This window comes from Suillus paluster (genome assembly GCF_016628075.1).
Source record: "Suillus paluster strain FC165 chromosome Unknown EDB91scaffold_8, whole genome shotgun sequence".
Taxonomy (NCBI): domain Eukaryota; kingdom Fungi; phylum Basidiomycota; class Agaricomycetes; order Boletales; family Suillaceae; genus Suillus; species Suillus paluster.
The window spans coordinates 215,571-231,955 of record NW_024537568.1 but is presented as its reverse complement, the minus strand read 5'-3'; the positions used below and the strand labels follow the sequence as shown (position 1 = coordinate 231,955).

The 16,385-nt window shown below is 48.7% G+C and overlaps 3 protein-coding genes across 3 annotated transcripts; 1 reads left to right on the top strand and 2 right to left on the bottom strand.

Annotated features, from left to right (window-relative positions):
- Window position 1: 1 nt before the first annotated feature.
- Window positions 2-4,890, bottom strand: EDB91DRAFT_1111233 (uncharacterized protein). The gene is made up of 9 exons (XM_041317740.1): window positions 4,667-4,890; window positions 4,534-4,614; window positions 4,369-4,481; window positions 4,151-4,301; window positions 3,756-4,090; window positions 3,655-3,704; window positions 2,252-3,598; window positions 1,917-2,093; window positions 2-1,635 (listed from the first exon to the last, which is right to left on the bottom strand). Exons 1-9 carry the CDS (start codon window positions 4,796-4,798, stop codon window positions 59-61), a joined length of 3,963 nt encoding a protein of 1,320 aa, XP_041180904.1. The 5' UTR covers window positions 4,799-4,890; the 3' UTR covers window positions 2-58.
- Window positions 4,891-8,057: 3,167 nt separating this feature from the next.
- On the top strand, window positions 8,058-8,525 carry EDB91DRAFT_819749 (uncharacterized protein). Its single transcript, XM_041328508.1, has 2 exons — window positions 8,058-8,158; window positions 8,217-8,525. Exon 2 carries the CDS (start codon window positions 8,221-8,223, stop codon window positions 8,464-8,466), a length of 246 nt encoding a protein of 81 aa, XP_041180903.1. The 5' UTR covers window positions 8,058-8,158; window positions 8,217-8,220; the 3' UTR covers window positions 8,467-8,525.
- Window positions 8,526-12,860: 4,335 nt separating this feature from the next.
- Window positions 12,861-15,475, bottom strand: EDB91DRAFT_1079021 (uncharacterized protein; the record flags this gene model as incomplete). Its single annotated transcript, XM_041315084.1, has 5 exons — window positions 12,861-12,934; window positions 12,961-13,255; window positions 13,531-13,825; window positions 13,861-14,797; window positions 14,914-15,475. 5 exons carry the CDS (start codon window positions 15,473-15,475, stop codon window positions 12,861-12,863), a joined length of 2,163 nt encoding a protein of 720 aa, XP_041180902.1.
- Between the last annotated feature and the right edge of the window lie 910 nt (window positions 15,476-16,385).

Below are 16,385 nucleotides of genomic sequence, written 5' to 3'. Positions count from 1 at the left end.
CGTTTCCGTGCGCAAGCCAAATGCTCATTACGACCAGTCAAACTACCATATGAACTATTCAGTAGTCGTCAACTTCCACGGGCTTTACAGCTTGCATTTTCTCCATCGCTTCCCGAAACTCAGTCTCCGCAAATATGGCAGCTTCTTTCGCAACCTGCAGCTTCTTCTCTAGCTCGTCCACTGTCATGGGCCTCATCTTGCCACCCTGCTCTACCATGCCAATATTGTCGAAGCGGCGGAGGGTGTTGCCAACCCGAGGCATGAAAATGTGACGATCCCAGCCACTGTCGTTGAATGCGAGGACAGCGCGTACGGCAGCAGTGTTGATGTCACGATGGAGTTCCTCAAGCTTGGACAGCTGCACCTCCATCCAACGGGCTCGACGCTCAAGGGCAAGCGTCAAGGCAGCGACTTCGTCTTCTTTGCCAGCTGCATCATCACCACCGTCATCCAAGAAATCATCACCCTTGAGCATGTCACGAAGTACGCCATCAAATGAAGAACTGTCGTCCCACGTCGTCCGAGGAAGCAGGCGCAGGAGGTCAGAGATGGTTTGTGTCAGTGTCTCCAAAAGCTGCTGGAATGAGGACACGGCGTTATCGATGGAGCCCGAAGGCATATTGGTAGCGAATGACCCTCCGCCCACAGAAAGTGCAGACAACGCATGCACTAAAGGTCCATACTCGAGAGGCATCTTGGCGGCAGGATTTATCTTTGTCATGTCGAAGAACGGATGGTTGGGAAGATCCATGCTTGGATTCTTCACGTCAATGTCGTCGAGCAGATCAACAAGCGAGGTAGGTTCTATAGGAGAGGACGTGTCCACAGACTGTGCTCTCGAGCCGTTCGAACTAGAGACCACAGTATTTGTGGTCTTGTGGGGTGGGAAATTGACAGCCTCGGAAACCGACGCTGATGGTGTAGCCGAGGCATCTCCAGCAGCAATCTCGTCCTCCTTTGGGATTTTGATTGGACGAGTGACGGGTTTGTTTTTCTTCGGCATCTTGGACAGTATGGGTGCTTGTTCGAAGGGTTCAGATCCCTTGGGTGGGGCGGGAGACTGCTTGGGAGTAGAAGTGGCGGGTGCCTGACAAGAGGAGTCTGCAGACTTAGTGACTTTGATTGCCGATGCTGACTTGGCGGCTTTCTGTGCCTTGGCCTGCGATAGTACCCTTGCCTTTTCCGCCTGAGCCTTCTCAGCCAGGGCCTTCTCCTTCCTCTCCCTCTCTTCCTCGGTGGCCTTCTCCTCTTCGGCTGCCTTCTCTTGCGCCAGCCTCTCCTTCTCCACCCTGTCCTTTTCAGCCTTCTCCCTCATCGACTTCTCCCTCTCCTCTTTCTCCTTTGCCAGCTTCTCCTTTTCCACCGCCTTCTCTTGCGCGATCCGGGCCTTTTCCGCAGCCTTGGCGGCAGCCTTCTCTTGGGCAGCCTTCTGACGCTCGAGTGCACGCTCCGCCGCCACCGCCTTCTTCGCAGCCTTGCGCTCTGCTTTGGCTTGTTCTTTACCGACTTCGGCAGGTGATGGCGGCTCGGCAGGCTGCGTGTCAGGCGGAGGTGACACATCGGCGTTCAGTGCGGGGAAATCAGCCGACGACAGCGCAGGTGCTGGCGAAGGTGAGGACGAAACGGAAGGAGTGACTAAAAGCGGAACGAACAGATGATCCAAAAAAGAAAGGGAGAGCAACACTTAGTCAGCATACATCTAACCAAGGCTTAAACCATCGGGGAAGGGAGGAGAAAGGGAGGGAAAGAAGGGGAGAATCGAAATAATGTTGCGAAGAGAAGACATAGAGAGTGTACTGCCAACTGCGAAGGTCCCGGACGCTCTCATGGCCGGTGGTAGAATTTCCGCACTGCAAGCACGGCGCTCGGTACTTTGACCTGGGACTCCCTCCCCTGAACAAAAGAAAGGGACTCACTATTTGGGTATGCGAGGCCCGGCGGGGGACCGTACGTAGGTGTGGTAGTTGGTGCTGCGGTCGCAACGGCTGGGGTGCCAGCATTTGATGGACTTGCGGAGGATAACACCGGCGAAGCGAAACGCGCGGACATGATTGCTGGGTCACTGAAAGGCGCAAACTGGTACTGAAGTTGATCTGAAACCGAACACAAAATGCAAAAAAGGCATAGAGAACATCATCATCATACACAAAAAATACACGTGAACCACATTGAATCAAATTGAAGTGAAGTGAAGGAAGACAAGCATCGTCAATGCGCAATCCAGTTGCTCACACAAACAAAAGTCTCCTACCAGCTGTAGCGTTATGCATCTGCATCGAGCTGGCACGCTCCCTGCTCGATTGTATCAACTCGCGGAGCTGGGCTTCGCTTACGCTAACGCTCGTGTCGAACGGCTGGAAGCGTATCGGTTGCGTCTGAGGCTGCACGTGCTGCTGCGGGGGCGTCTGCGCCGTCTGCGCTTGCGACACAAGAGGAGAACTAGTGACATATCCTGCATACTCTCCATGTCCTCCAAGATTCCAATGCGACGACGACATCGCTGGAGTCTCCGAAGCCGTGAAAAACGAGTGATGGCTCTCACTCGCGCTCAAGGGGGACGACACGTGCACAGGCGAGCTTGCAGCTGTTGAGCCTTGTCTACCCCGTGCGAACCCAAATCTTGAAACCTTCCGCTCTTCATCGGGGTAAGACGGCGAGCTACGTGCACCGCTACCAGTCGAGGGTCCTTCCGTCTCTCCGAACGGGTTGAATGACCCAAGATAATTCTCTCGCATTGCGAGAGGATCATAAATAGAGCGGGCGGGGTTGTGTGGGTACACAGTTGGCACTTGATGCGTGTGAGGATGTACTTGTGGCTTGAGCGCAGGGAATGCGTCCATAAAGCCACCAGCGAAAGGTACACGTGCTTCCGCTTCAAGCGCACTCAATACTGCCTCTCCATCGGCATTCACGTTTACGTCCGCAAGCTTTGGGTCCAGGTTAAAGCTGAAGCCACCCTCGCTCTCCGAGAGCATGCGCAGCGTACGGTCGAAATCGGGAAAGATGCTCACTTGCGTGCTCGAAAGCACTGCCTCGCGACGAGCTTTGACGTCATCAAGTAGCGCTTGTGCAGCGGTAGATATTTGGTAGCTTCCCGAGGACATTTGTGGTGCATGGAGACTTGGTGCAACAGCAGGGTCTGCCTTAGGTGTACGAGTCGGAGGCGGGAGACCGGGTGGGGCATCCGGTAGGCCTGGTGGCAGAGAGACAGGGACAGCCGGTGTACTGTCCACACTCTCCGTGGAGCGTGGGCGTGGCGGACTGGGTGGACTGCCGGAGCCTACATCATCCGAGTCGATTGCCATTGACGGGGAGGGCGACGTCGGCGGAAACGGTGCCGGTTCCTTGGCCCGGAGGGTCTTGACCTCAGGAGGCGACGCGGGGCGCGTAGAGACAGCAGGCGTCGGGGGCCGAGATGAAGATGCGATGGAGGGTGTTTTCGTACTGCCTGAGCCAGTCTTGCGATCATGCTGTGGGCGTGTGGTGCGAGCCTGCCGCTGACCACCGCGCCGGGAACGCTGAGCAATGGGAACAGTGGATGTCGTACTGCTGGGCGTTGGAGTGGTAGGTTTGGCCCATGCTGCTGTGCGCGGGAGGCCTGGAAGAGGCAATGTATGAGTGAGACGGGAATAATTGCGCAATCACACGACACACCATCCCCGTTCTTCGTCCCCCTGCTTTCTGTATCCTTAATGGTATGCTTCCTGGAAAGCGGTGAGCTACATCATGAAAAAGTTTCGAAAATCCACACGTACAATGTCGTCAGGTCTTCCTTTGTAAAGCAGTCTTTCTCATCTCCCCATTCATGCAGATTCATGCAGGTATGATCAGTGCATGACACACCGCGGAGAAATGCCATGCAGTACTTGGTTGTCCCATAGCTTGCACGCATGACCTCTCGGCCTCCTCCTGGGCTTGGCGCACCGTCAACGGTTGAGATGCAACGTGCGGCATCTTCGCGCCGATGGTATGTAATGTAGAGTCCTACAATGGGTGCACCGCCCCCTGAAGAGGTGCGCTTGACAAGGAGGATCTTGGAGATCTTGCCATATTGCCCGAAGTAGTCATTCGAGCGAAGGGTGGGGATGAGCTACGTTGAATAGTATTACTGGGTGAGGGGAGAAGTGGTCAGATGAGAGGAGCAACATACCTCCTCCTTGGCAAACCGAGGACCGATGCCGACGACATAAACAACGTTGCGCTGGACGACGCGGACATTGGCGAGATGGCGCCTACCGAGGGCGTCAAGTTCTTTGCGCTCACGTTCACGTTGCTTCTTCTGCTGTGTCAGGCGTTTGTGGCTATGCAATCATACGTCAGGAAGGCCTGTGTTGAATTTACCCGTAAATTGTGAGGGCGGGGACGCACTCTTCTTTCGCAATAGGTTTAAATTGAACGGCATCGTCGGAGTACTCACGGCGACATGCAGGGCAGCGGCCATTGAGATTCTGCTTAATATGATGCCAGCAGAATCTACATATCTGAGTGGGGCTCAGGATGACCATCCAACAGATGGTGAAAGAGAGCATATACCTGGTACCCGCAAACACACGGCTTGAAATTAAGGTCTGAAATATCCATCTCTTCGAGACAGAGGGGACAATCTGCGTCATCCTGGGATGGGGTAGATAAATAAGACTACATTAATTAAAAAAGGATGACATACGGCGTCATCGTCGCTCCAGTACGCGTCCTGCACGCCGGCGAGGACATGGGACTTGGACTGGTGGGCGGAGAAGCCAGCGTGGACGACGGGGGCGGGGAGAGACGGATGATGGTGCAGTCTTGTAGTAGACATCTTGATTATGCTAAATTCAACGTGCTCGCTGTGCTAAACGACGGCGACAAAACAGTGGAATGGATGAACGACGTTGGCGTTGAGCGAAACGCGACTGTCACAATGAGGCTCAAGACTTTCCCACACTCTCTCTATTGGTGATTGTTTGTCTTGTGGCGGGCGCCCCTGCCCTAAGTATGGACTTACTTACAGCCTCTTACTAGGACTTCATCTCTGAAATGGCCGGTCTGGGGCCAATTGTCTGGACCGAGGTCTGGGTGCCCGTCACTAGCCTAGGTGAGCCTATGTGTCGTTATTTTACTAGTACTAATATTTCCAAGATGGCGTGACTGACAGCTGCTGACAGCCCAGATGATGAGTCCGGACCATCAGCAGTCAGCGCTAACAATCAGCGAGAGCGATATAAATCTCACGCTGTCGAGTTGCCAAATCCTCAGAGATGACCGCCTCGTTTACAGTGAGAGCTCTCGTTTGACTTGCTATATCACCTTCACGCCCCTCACACAATCAAGATTTCGTGGTGTGTGGTTTCCTTGCACTTACAGCCATCACTAAAGCATAATCCTACCAGATACCATGAAGTCTATGGAATTCATCATCACTATCCTTGCCGTTGTCACTTGGGTGAAATTCGCCTACCTCGCCTACCTTCTTTCTGGCGCTGGGGTGAAGGTAGCTGATACGGCAGGGACGTGATCTGTACATTGCAGTGCTACCTTCCTGCGGTGAAGGGTGGGCACCCGTCCTTCTTGGCATTATGCTGCACTTGTCGCACGTGCCCCCCGAGCAACCTTGAAGCCTTACGTTCTTCGATCTGCTCCTCCTATGTGCCATATCGCATTGTGGTCCATTCATATACGACTGCGACTCGTGTTCAATGACCACACCGACGCCTCACAATTCACGTGCTCGCGGAGGACTTCCAGGCTTCCGGCTCTGAGAAAGGTTATTGATATTGATATTTTAAAGCATGATGGAAGTTTTGACGAGCGGGTGTTCAGAGGCGATAACGCGGACGTGAGCGGCGTCTTTAAATATCTTTCTTGTAGGGAAAATTTGTCCGTCTTCGTGGCTCTTGAAAGAAGAGCCTTCAGTGTTTTATGCACATCGGCCAGGTGTCCTTGCTGATATGATATACCACGAAGTGAGCGACTATCCTCCCCCAGTCAACAATATTTAACGTTCTCCATGGCTCGCATATCTGAAGCGGAGGCCGCTGACGTTACTTAAATACAAAGTCTGCGTCCACAGAAGTTTGATCACTTTTCTTTAGCGAGAGCGATATAAATCTCACTGTCGAGTTCCAAATTCTCAGAGACGATCGCCTCGCTAGCGGTGAGTAGCTCTGTTGTGCAACGTTGTATGCATTCCATTAAATCGTCATACTAAGTATAAGCTCTTGTGCGACCTTGCTATACCACCTTCGCACCCCTCGCACAATCAAACTTTTGTTGGTGTGGTTTCCTTGCACTCACGGCCATTACTGAAGCATTGCCCTACTAGATACCATGAGGCCTATGGAATTCGTCATCACCCTCCTTGCCATTCTCATTTGGGTGAAATTCGCCTACATCGCCTACCTTCTCTCTGTTGCCGAGGTGCAGATACCAGTAGAGAGTTGACCTCCACAATGCAGTGCGCCAACTACCCACCTTCTTGCGTAGAAGGGCGGGTACCCGTCCTTCTGGGTGAATGAACCCGCCGCACGTACCCCTTGAGCAACCATAGGCTTGAAGCCTTCCGTTCCTCATTCTGCTCCACCTGTGCGCCGTATCGCATTGTGGTCCATACATATGCGACTGCCAGTTGTGTTTAATGACAATACCTACGCCTCACGATCCACGTGCTCGCGGAAGACTTCTAGGCTTGCGGATTCCAACAAAGTTATTGACATTTCAGAGCATGACGGTAGGTTTGACGAGCGGGTATGTGTTATTCAGGCGTGAGCGGTGTCCTTAAATAATCTTCGTGTAGTGAAATTTGGTCTTCATAGAGAGAGAGAGAGAATTTCTATATTTATATACCGCAACAAATAAGGTAAACTGTTAAGACGCGGTGCCCTGTTAGGGCTGTACTGGGGGATGTTGTAACAGGGTAAGGGGTGTAAGTATAGTACGAATAGCCAAGCGGTCCGCGTTTGAGAAGTTTCGATGCGCGTATAAGTTCGTCCGGTGTCCAGGCTGAGTATAATATGGTACAGTTTCTCTCCTTCCTCCTCCTTCTGTGCTCTTCTCGTCTCCTCCCTCCTTCGTCACCTCCTTTCCCGCCCTCACTCAGGCTTCTATCCCTCTCCTTTCTTCCCAGTCCCCTTCTCGTTCCAGTGCGGCCTTCTTGAATGCGCTGGATTCTTCGATAAATTTCGCTAATGCCTTTATGCCCTTTTCCGTACCCAAGATTTCGTTGAGTATGATGTTGTAGGATACCTCTCTTAAATGGATGCGCTGTCGCGTAAATTGCAGGCAGTCACGTAGGATGTGTTCTCGTGTTTGACGTGGTTCTCCACATGGGCAGAGGGTGGGTCTTAGAGTCAGATGACTTCCCTGCTCATAGAGGTATCGTAATTGTATCCAACACTGCTGCTGCTGCTGACAACGTCGGAGTCCCATTTCATCATCTCAGTCCATTTATATGTAATGCCGCGCGGGCTTCACTAGACATAAAAACACCAACACCTCGACGGCTCGACGCTTCTCGCAGAGTAACAAGTTCGCGGTAGCACTAACTTAGCGCAAAACAAAACATGCAGGATTTTATGCACGTATTGGCGAGGTCCTCTTACTGATACGTACATAGGTACACGGCGATCAGAAAACTCGTGAGTCTACCCAGGGTACTTTACGTTGATTACGACTTTATATTCCAATATAAAGGAGAGGAGTTCTATATATGACGATATATCGTCAATATAAGACTTTATCTGCGGCTCATCAGTTCACTGATGCCGGCCATCATGTCATCCTACTGAACATAATTTAACATTCCCCACGGCATGCCTCCGCTGATCATGAGTCGCTGACCTTGAATTGAAACATCAGGTCTGTATCCGCTGAGATGATCAGGTCAGGAATTCGGAAGCGAACAGCCTATGTATAAAGTTGTTTCCTGCTCATAGCCTATGCATGCTGAGTTCGCCCCATCAGCAAATCCGTGGCCACTATCATTTCTAGCACTAGCGTTCAGCGAGAGCGATATAAAATTCACCCCTGCTGAGTTCCAAATTTCTCAGACGATCGGCTCGTCGGCAGTGAGTAGCTTTATTATGCAACATTATATGCATTTCACCGAGTCGTTATACTTACTATAGCTCCCAACGTTGGACCAGCTATATCACCTTCGCGCCCCTCACACAATCAAACTTTTGTGAGTGTATGGTTTCCTTGCACTCTCAGCAATAACTGAAGCATGACGGTCATACTAGATACATGCAGACTGTGGAACTCTTTGTCGCCATCCTTGCCATTGTCGCCGGGGTGAAATTCGCCTACTTCGGTTACCTTGCCTCTGTCGCTGGGCTGAATGTAGTTGATACCGGTGGACTGATGATCTGCACAATGCAGTGCGTCAATAATCCACCTTCTTGCGGGGAAGGGTCGGTACCTGTCCTTCTGGGCACATGCTGGACCTGCTGCACGTGCTCCTTGAGCGACCTTGAAGCCTTACGGTCCTGATCGTTAGTTGGGGGATGATTGGATGCCGTGTTACGTCGATGAATACATGCACGTATACCAGCACCTATAGTTTCTGAACTGCTGGTCTGCGCAAAATCATTCTCATCCACCTCATCTTCACTCCATGTCCACGGGTGACTCCAGGCAGATCATATTGGAATCGGAAGGGCTATGCATCTTTGTAGCATCGGCTATGGTGCGGCAGTAGTAGGTACATTGTGATACTACATTGATTATCGTACTTTGGACAACTTTTTTTAATGAAGTACCGCCCGAGTCCCTCTCACCGAGTGGCAGTAGCTGTGCACACTTGTTAATCCGTGTTCCAGATCTTTCATGTTGAATGTCTCCTTAATGACCCAGGCAAACGGCGACGTCATTACCTATGATACACTTGCTGTCACTCCTTCTACTTGCCTCCCCGCGTTTGTCTAGCCATCAGTGAATTCATGAGTCCACAATATGGTAGTCATGAGACCTATAGACCGACACAATTATGCTTTTGCCAAATATATACATGTATTCTGGAATAAATTTGTGTTGTTCGTAAATGACCATTGATCCCTACAAATCTACACTTTGAAGAGGCGTGAATGACAAGGTTGAGGTATAGCAACATCATAGTAGACAAGACATGGTAGTGCAATGCCCTCACCTTTCAAGCCCATTTTCATTTTGTCTGATATATGTTTCAGTTCCAAGGCTATCTAAAGCATTTTAATGGAAAGATGCTTTAGCAATGACCGACAAGTGTTCAGATCACGTGACTAAGAAAGAAGGTTGAGGTTATGGCAACATCACGACAGACGGGGCACCAATCAGTAAATTGACGATGAGATGGGGCAAAGTGGCTCTATGGTTTGCTACTTGTTGGTTAATTTTTCTTCTACTGTACTCTATGCGAAACCATTGACCTGCTCTGACTAAGCCTCGGAAACAGCCGTGGGACTCTTCTTCTCGTCTCTGCTACCCATGAGACCCCTAGTCCATGCACCCCCCTAAAAAGAACTGGCACCGCCCTCGACGCCACTCCCCTCTATTCTCCTTCTTCTATCCCTTCTTCCATTTCATCTTCATCTTCCGTTTTGTTTTCCTCTTCATCTTCTTCACCGTTATCTTCTTCCTCTCTTTCGCTCTCTAATTCATCCTTATTTCTTTTTTCTGCTTCATACATCTCTTGTTTCTTCGCCAATTGGGTGCCGATCCTAGGACTGAATGCTCTCAAGCATCTTGCGCTGAATTCTCCCTGTACTGGTCTTCCTTCTAGCGTCTCCAATTTGTACGAATTGAGGTTTCTTGACTGGATTCGGCGTGGAACCAATCATTTCAGTATTAACTTCCATTCCGTTTTGAAGGTATAATCTAAATCATTGCGGTATACTTGAACCAGTTGACCGATTTTAAAAATAACCTCACCGGGTATTCTTTGTAAAAGTCTCTTATTGAATGCTGCTTTACTCTTGATGGCATGTCGTATCGTCTCCTCATAACCGTCCAGTCACTGTTGTTCCATGTATGCCATCTGCGTCAACACATCTGATTGTCTGAGTGTCGAAGCACTGTCCTCGATCCTTGTTCATGGTGTATTCGCCACTAGGCCCAGAAGCAATTCCTTAGGAGAAAATTTCAGCGCTGGTAATAAATGGTGGTTTAGGGCGTGAACCACGTTATCCAGATAATCTGGCCATTTTGTTGGGAGCTTATCCCAAGATGCTCCTTGTTGTTCGCTATCTTCTCCCATGTCCGGTGCGCATAACCTTTTTAACACGTGTAGCAATAGCTTATTAGTTCCTTCAATGAGGCCATTTACCCATGGGGAGTATGCTGCCACAATATGCAGTTTACATTGTCGCTTTTCGCATAACGCCTGCACTGCGTCGTTATTGAAGTGCTTCCCACCGTCTGTCATAAAAGTTTCTGACAGTGTAAACACGTTGAAGATGCCGTTAAGACTATCCATCGTCGTCTTTGCACTGCCTGCTGTTTTATACTTGAATATCCAGGTATGTTGTGAAAATACGTCAAGGTATACTCCTAATGTGCTATATCCGCCCTTCCCTTTAGGAAGTGCTAGATAGTCGCCCACTAGTAGTCCAAACAGGTGTCTCCTGGTTATCGGTTCTAATAGTGAGTGCAGGTGTGTTGAACCGAAACTTTTACACTTAGTGCAGTTTCGTATGACCTCCATGATCGAAGCGTCCAGCTTTGGGCTACAGATTCGATCCATTAGCGTCATTTTCACCGCGTCCCTTCCCCAATGTCCTCCTTCGGTATGTGCTTTTTCCACTAAAATTTTTGCTTCTTCCTTTGATATACACTCTACCTTAGCCCTTGCCCTAGTTTTTGTTCTGCCCTTCAAGCGCCACAGTTTTTCATCTTCAATGATATACTGTGATGCTCGGTGTCTAGCTCGTCATTTCTCCCGTACGTCTCTATCTTGATTCAAGTTATAGATAGCATCAATGACCTCTAGAAACACCGGCTCATTAGCAAATCTTGTTCTAAGATTTTCTATCACCGGGTCTATTGATGTCACGAGCATCATGTCATTCGCCAGTCCTATCCGGGCTTCCCAATCCTCACTTACCATCCACTCACTACTGTCTCCTGTAGTTGGTGGTATTCCTTCCCATTTACGGCTAAGTCCGTCCACAACAACATTCAACTTCCCCGGAATGTGTCTCATGTCCACGATATTGTATGCTAGTATACCCTCTCTCCATTGTGCATGTGCTACATTTAATGTTGGGTTCAGCAGGGTGTCTTTTAGCGCATTACAATCCATTTTGACTTCGACCGGGAAACCCCAAATGATCCCTGAAAATTTATCTAACCTGAATTTTAGTGCTGTGAACTCTAATAGATAAGATTTGTACTTCCTTTCCATCTGTGATGTCCGTTTTGACGTGAAACCTATTGGGTGTATTCATTCAACCCATTTCCCTGTAGGTGTCTGCACTTTCACCCGTTGTGATAAAACTGCTGCAAATCCTTCTATACACCCGTCCGATGTTACAATAAATATTGAACCATCATACCTTGGTGCTTGAAGCACCGGTCTTGCTGTAATAGCTGCTTTGAGGTCTCAAAATGTGTCAGTGTGTTCTATATTCCAATGTTGATCAAGTTGGAACTCAGTCATTGCTTTTCGATATGCAGTTTTGCTATACGAACTATTCAGTTGAACCTTGAGCAATAGGTCTCGCAGAGGACCTTCTTGTTTCACATAGGCTTTTATTAATGATCTGTAAAAACCGGTGAGTCCTAAAAATGACATTAGGCCCATCGCGTTCGCCGGTCTTGGCCAATTTACTATCGCTGTAAGCTTGGTTAAATCTGGTTTTACTCCTTCTTGCCCAATTGTACCCCCTACGAACTCTGTTTCTGATACACAGAATTTCGTTTTTCCCAGAGCTATTGAGAACCCGCACTCTCTGAACCGAGTGAAGATAGTGGTTAACTTGCCCATCATGTCCCTAAATGTATCAGCTGCGCAACCTCCATTGTCCATAAACAATTCCATGAAATACATTACCAGAAGATTCTGTAGTCTTGCCGCTAATACTTCACAGAACGCCGTTGGTGCTCCTGTAATCCCCATTGGCATTCTTCTGTACCAGAAATAACCTCGTCCTTCAACGTAGAACGCCAGGTATGGCCACCACTGTTCTGGTACTTCAACCACATAGTATCCAGCTGCGAAATCAAAGACTGATATATAACGGTGTCCACTAAGACACTGCTGTTTTGCCAGGATGTCTCCTTGAATCATGGGCGTGACTTCTGTGACCTTATTCAGCTGCGCGAAATTCTGGCATATCCTCCACTTCCGTGGTCCCTCGTTTGAACTTGCTGTGTTCTGTGCTTGCGATACCTCATGTTCGGGTAACTCGAATGCTGGGGCCTTTCCTGCGCTCCTACATTGATCATTGACTCTTTGCTTTAGCTCTTTCTCTGATAACCCGTTTGTCTCGTGGGCCTTCTGGGCTATGACCGTTGTCGCTGTGCACTTGACTAATTCCGGTGGCGCTCTCTCTATAATCACTGCTTTCAACATCTCCTCTACTCGCTCGTTATAAAAACGCGATTGTTCCAGCATTAGCGGTCTTTGATGTGTGCGTAGATTGAACGTCTTGCCCTCTGGTATGTTGAGATTTAGCTGTGCTCCTGGTATTATATTAACTTCTCGTAGTGAGAGTGCAAATGAGTCCGCGTTGTCCTTGATGAACTGTTCCAGTTCCTGTCATTTGGCCTCTGTAAGATCGTCGCCTATTGTGACTTGTCACACAATTTCTGCTACTCTCTCCGGTTTGAATGGGTTTGTTCGCCGCATGTAGATCGAGGGATCCTGATCTGCTGCTGGTAATTTTGGTAGCTCTCCAAGTATTTGCTCCTCAGGATTTGAGGCCTCGTTTATGGTGATTACACCAATATCGCTCTGCCTTATTGTTGCTCTTTCTCCCGTGTTCTGAGCCAGGTTTTGCATTTGTTTACTGTTCTCCACTCTTCGCCACAGTTGCTTCACCCGTTTCTTGTCTTGATGCCACTGCTGATGCCCCATCGGTCTCCATTGCCCCATTGGAACGTATGGTGCGCGTGATATTTGCGCATGTTCCTCCTCGTTATTAGTTTCATGTGTTCCTTTATCGCTAGGAGTTGTCAAGACTTGCCTCGAGGGGGGTGTTTCCAAACCTCCCACTACTTTTCTCCACTGCTTATTGTCTAATGTCAAGCTCTCCTCTTCATTCGGTGTGTTCTTGATTTGATTGTTTAGCATGGCCTTCTTGTGCTGATCCGCAATATCCATTGTGTCCGTTTCATACTTGTGTACTGCCTTGAACACTTGTAACATTGGCTTTCCGAAAAGGAATCCCCATCCTCCACTGCTATCAAACACTTCAATTCTCCTCTCGCTCATACTCCTTCAATCTCTATTGTTCCTTCCCATTTTGCCAACAAATTGACTATGCTCCCATTTGCCATGCGTAATTGTCATTTCAACTGGGTCCAGTTATGCAAGCGATGCTTAACTTTGTTGAACACTGATGTACACATTGCCCTGACCATAGCCCCGTCGTCAAAAAGCGCTCTAACTCTAACGATTTCCCCCTTCGGGCCCTCTAATGAAACTTGATGCAGGAATGGGACCGCTTCCTTTGCATCTACTTGTTGTCTAGTTGCCTTGACATGTCCCGCTGTATACAAGTCAACGATCTGAATTGTTCCTGTCGAGATGGGTACAGATATTGCTGGTGTGTTATCTATAAGTTCGTTGATTGGGTTGGGGCGTGATACTGTTGATTTGTCCTCATGTGGTGCCTCTCCCCGCTTGAGGACCCTCTCTTCAGCTTGGATATTCCTAAAATACTGGGTTGACATGATATCCTCTCTTACGCAGACCCATTCTCTTTTCCCTCGCTGCTCTCTTGAATTTCCTCGATCCAAGCTGATGCTGACTGCTGTGCGTTCCCAAATACCAGAGATATTGGTGTAGCCACCATGTGGTTAAACAATCCTAAAACCTTGCTCACTGTCACTCTCCATGCCGCTTCTTTGCGCGTTAATCTCTCCGGATGGTCTGGTGGTATTGGGCAATTTCTTCCGTGATGCCCATGCATACCACACACAAAACATTTGCTAGAGGGGATCACCACCATGCCCGGTTTAAGTGGGTACCCCATCTCATGTGTGACCCTGGTATTTTCCCCCCATCTCGCGTTCCATTGAGCTATTTGCATGGTGTATGCTGTACGTCCTGCCGCTGTATCCTGATGATGCATGTATAACGCTATGAGCTGTCTGACCATTGTCTTCATGTCTTCTGTCACTGTCCATGGTTGTGGGGCTGCGTTCGGTTGCCGTGTGAAAGTAGACTGTGGATATGCTGCAGTTGTCTGTGTCAGTGCACGTGTGACGGTGTTATTACTGCAATGTGCGTTGGACATTGTTGAAGGATTAATGGTCATCCGCGAGAGCTGATTCTGGAGTGCTGTGATAGGGTTTTGCATCATGTTGCGCTGTTGCAAACGGGCTACATCTGCACATAATAGACTAACTTCAAGCTCTTGCTTTGCATGTTGCTCTTTTTTCTCCATGAGCCTCGTTCCTTTCAGCTCTGTCACTTCCTTTGTGAATTCTGCCCAATTCATATATTCTGTATCCTTCAAGAGGTCCTTCACGATGCTCGGCAACTTTCCTCTAACCTGCCAGATCATGGACATGCTTGTCGCAATTCCTGCACTCATTGCAAGCTGTAGTGCTTTGGTAGCCCAAGCAACGTGCGTCCAGCATTCACGATCATATAACGTAGTCCTCGTTCCGACCTCTTGATCTGTTAAAAAAACTCCAGCAGTTCCTTCTCGTATTCTGCTTTGGTCTTTTCCTCAATCATGATTGGTGGCCATCGTGTTTCGAATGCTGTAACGAACAGTGGCCACGTGGCTCTACTCGCTGTCTGCAGAGCTTTAAACCATATTTCTGCTTGTGAGCCTGTTCCCAGATAGTCTCCAAATGCCTCTAGCTTCTCCGCGCTCGCATTAATGGTCTGTTGCCTCATTGCACGATTAAACGACTTTAAGAAATCTGCTGGGTTCTCCTCTGTATGGCCATTGCCATGAAAGATCTGCGGTGTTTCTGTGGGCATGTCGATTTTGGTTTGTGCAATTGCAAAAAACTTATCCAAATTGTAGTCTGGTATTGCAGAGATCGATTTAAGCGGCTTGATTTTCTTATAGCGCGGTAGCAGTTGGAAGTCAAGTGGAGGTAATTGAAGGTCTAACTCTGGGACATCTAGTTCTGGGAATGGAATGCTACGTGGGTCTCCGTCTTCTAGGCTGCTAAGGGGTGAACTATCCATGTGATATGGTGTGTTATGCGAAGATGATTCTGGTGTATCCAGCGGAGAGGAAGCAGTGGATGTATCCGTCGACCGGTTCGACCAATTGATTTTTAAACAAATGTTAGTTACTGCTTGTCCCTTAGATGCTCTGGGTCTTAAGCTGCTGGGCATCAGTTTCCGATGAGAATCCACGTAAATGATAATGCAGATACGGTCCTTTTATGGTTTCTGCAGGTGTCTTATGAACACCTGCTGTCTAGCTTAGCCCTTCTGGGCGTACTGCGATGTAATAGAACCATGTTTTCTGCTGCGCTTTCGTGTATCTATACATGTTGTGTTCTGAGTTTGCTTCTCCATTATGCCTACTCTGTTTGGAAGACCAAAGTTGTGCCTAGGACTAAGTTCTTTAAGCTATGACGAAGACAACAATGAGCTAGTTTGAATGCGCTCTGTTCACCACAATGAGATGGGGCAAAGTGGCTCTATGGTTTGCTACTTGTTGGTTAATTCTTCTTCTACTGTACTCTATGCGAAACCATCAACCTGCTCTGACTAAGCCTCGGAAACAGCCATGGGACTCTTCTCCTCGTCTCTGCTACCCATGAGACCCCTAGTCCAACAAGTCCTTGATGGAACTGTAGAACAATATAATTCAGCTCCTGCTAAATATCATCATTTATAGTGTGACAAATTTGAGTTGGAAACACATAGCCATCAATGCCTTAAAATCCAGAGTAACATGAGCAGTCAACGACAACATGACTGCGTTCCTCCCTTGCAGCAGAGGAGTGGTGGTAGCGTACTGGCGCCAATTATTTTGACCATTGCCGTTTTGTCTTACTTATGTTTTGCATTATTGGATTGATTATCAAATACCAACAAACCAAAATAGTAAACACATCTGATACAGCAGCACTGCACTTGACATTGCATCGCGCAGTCGATGCATCGCTTTTCGCAGCCTTGTACATCCTGATCGATAATGCGTGATTGATATCTGATGAAATTACAAGTTAACGCCCAGGACATGTCAGAAAAGGAACTTTGGCTCTGTACGGCTTCATGACTGAACAAGGAAAGC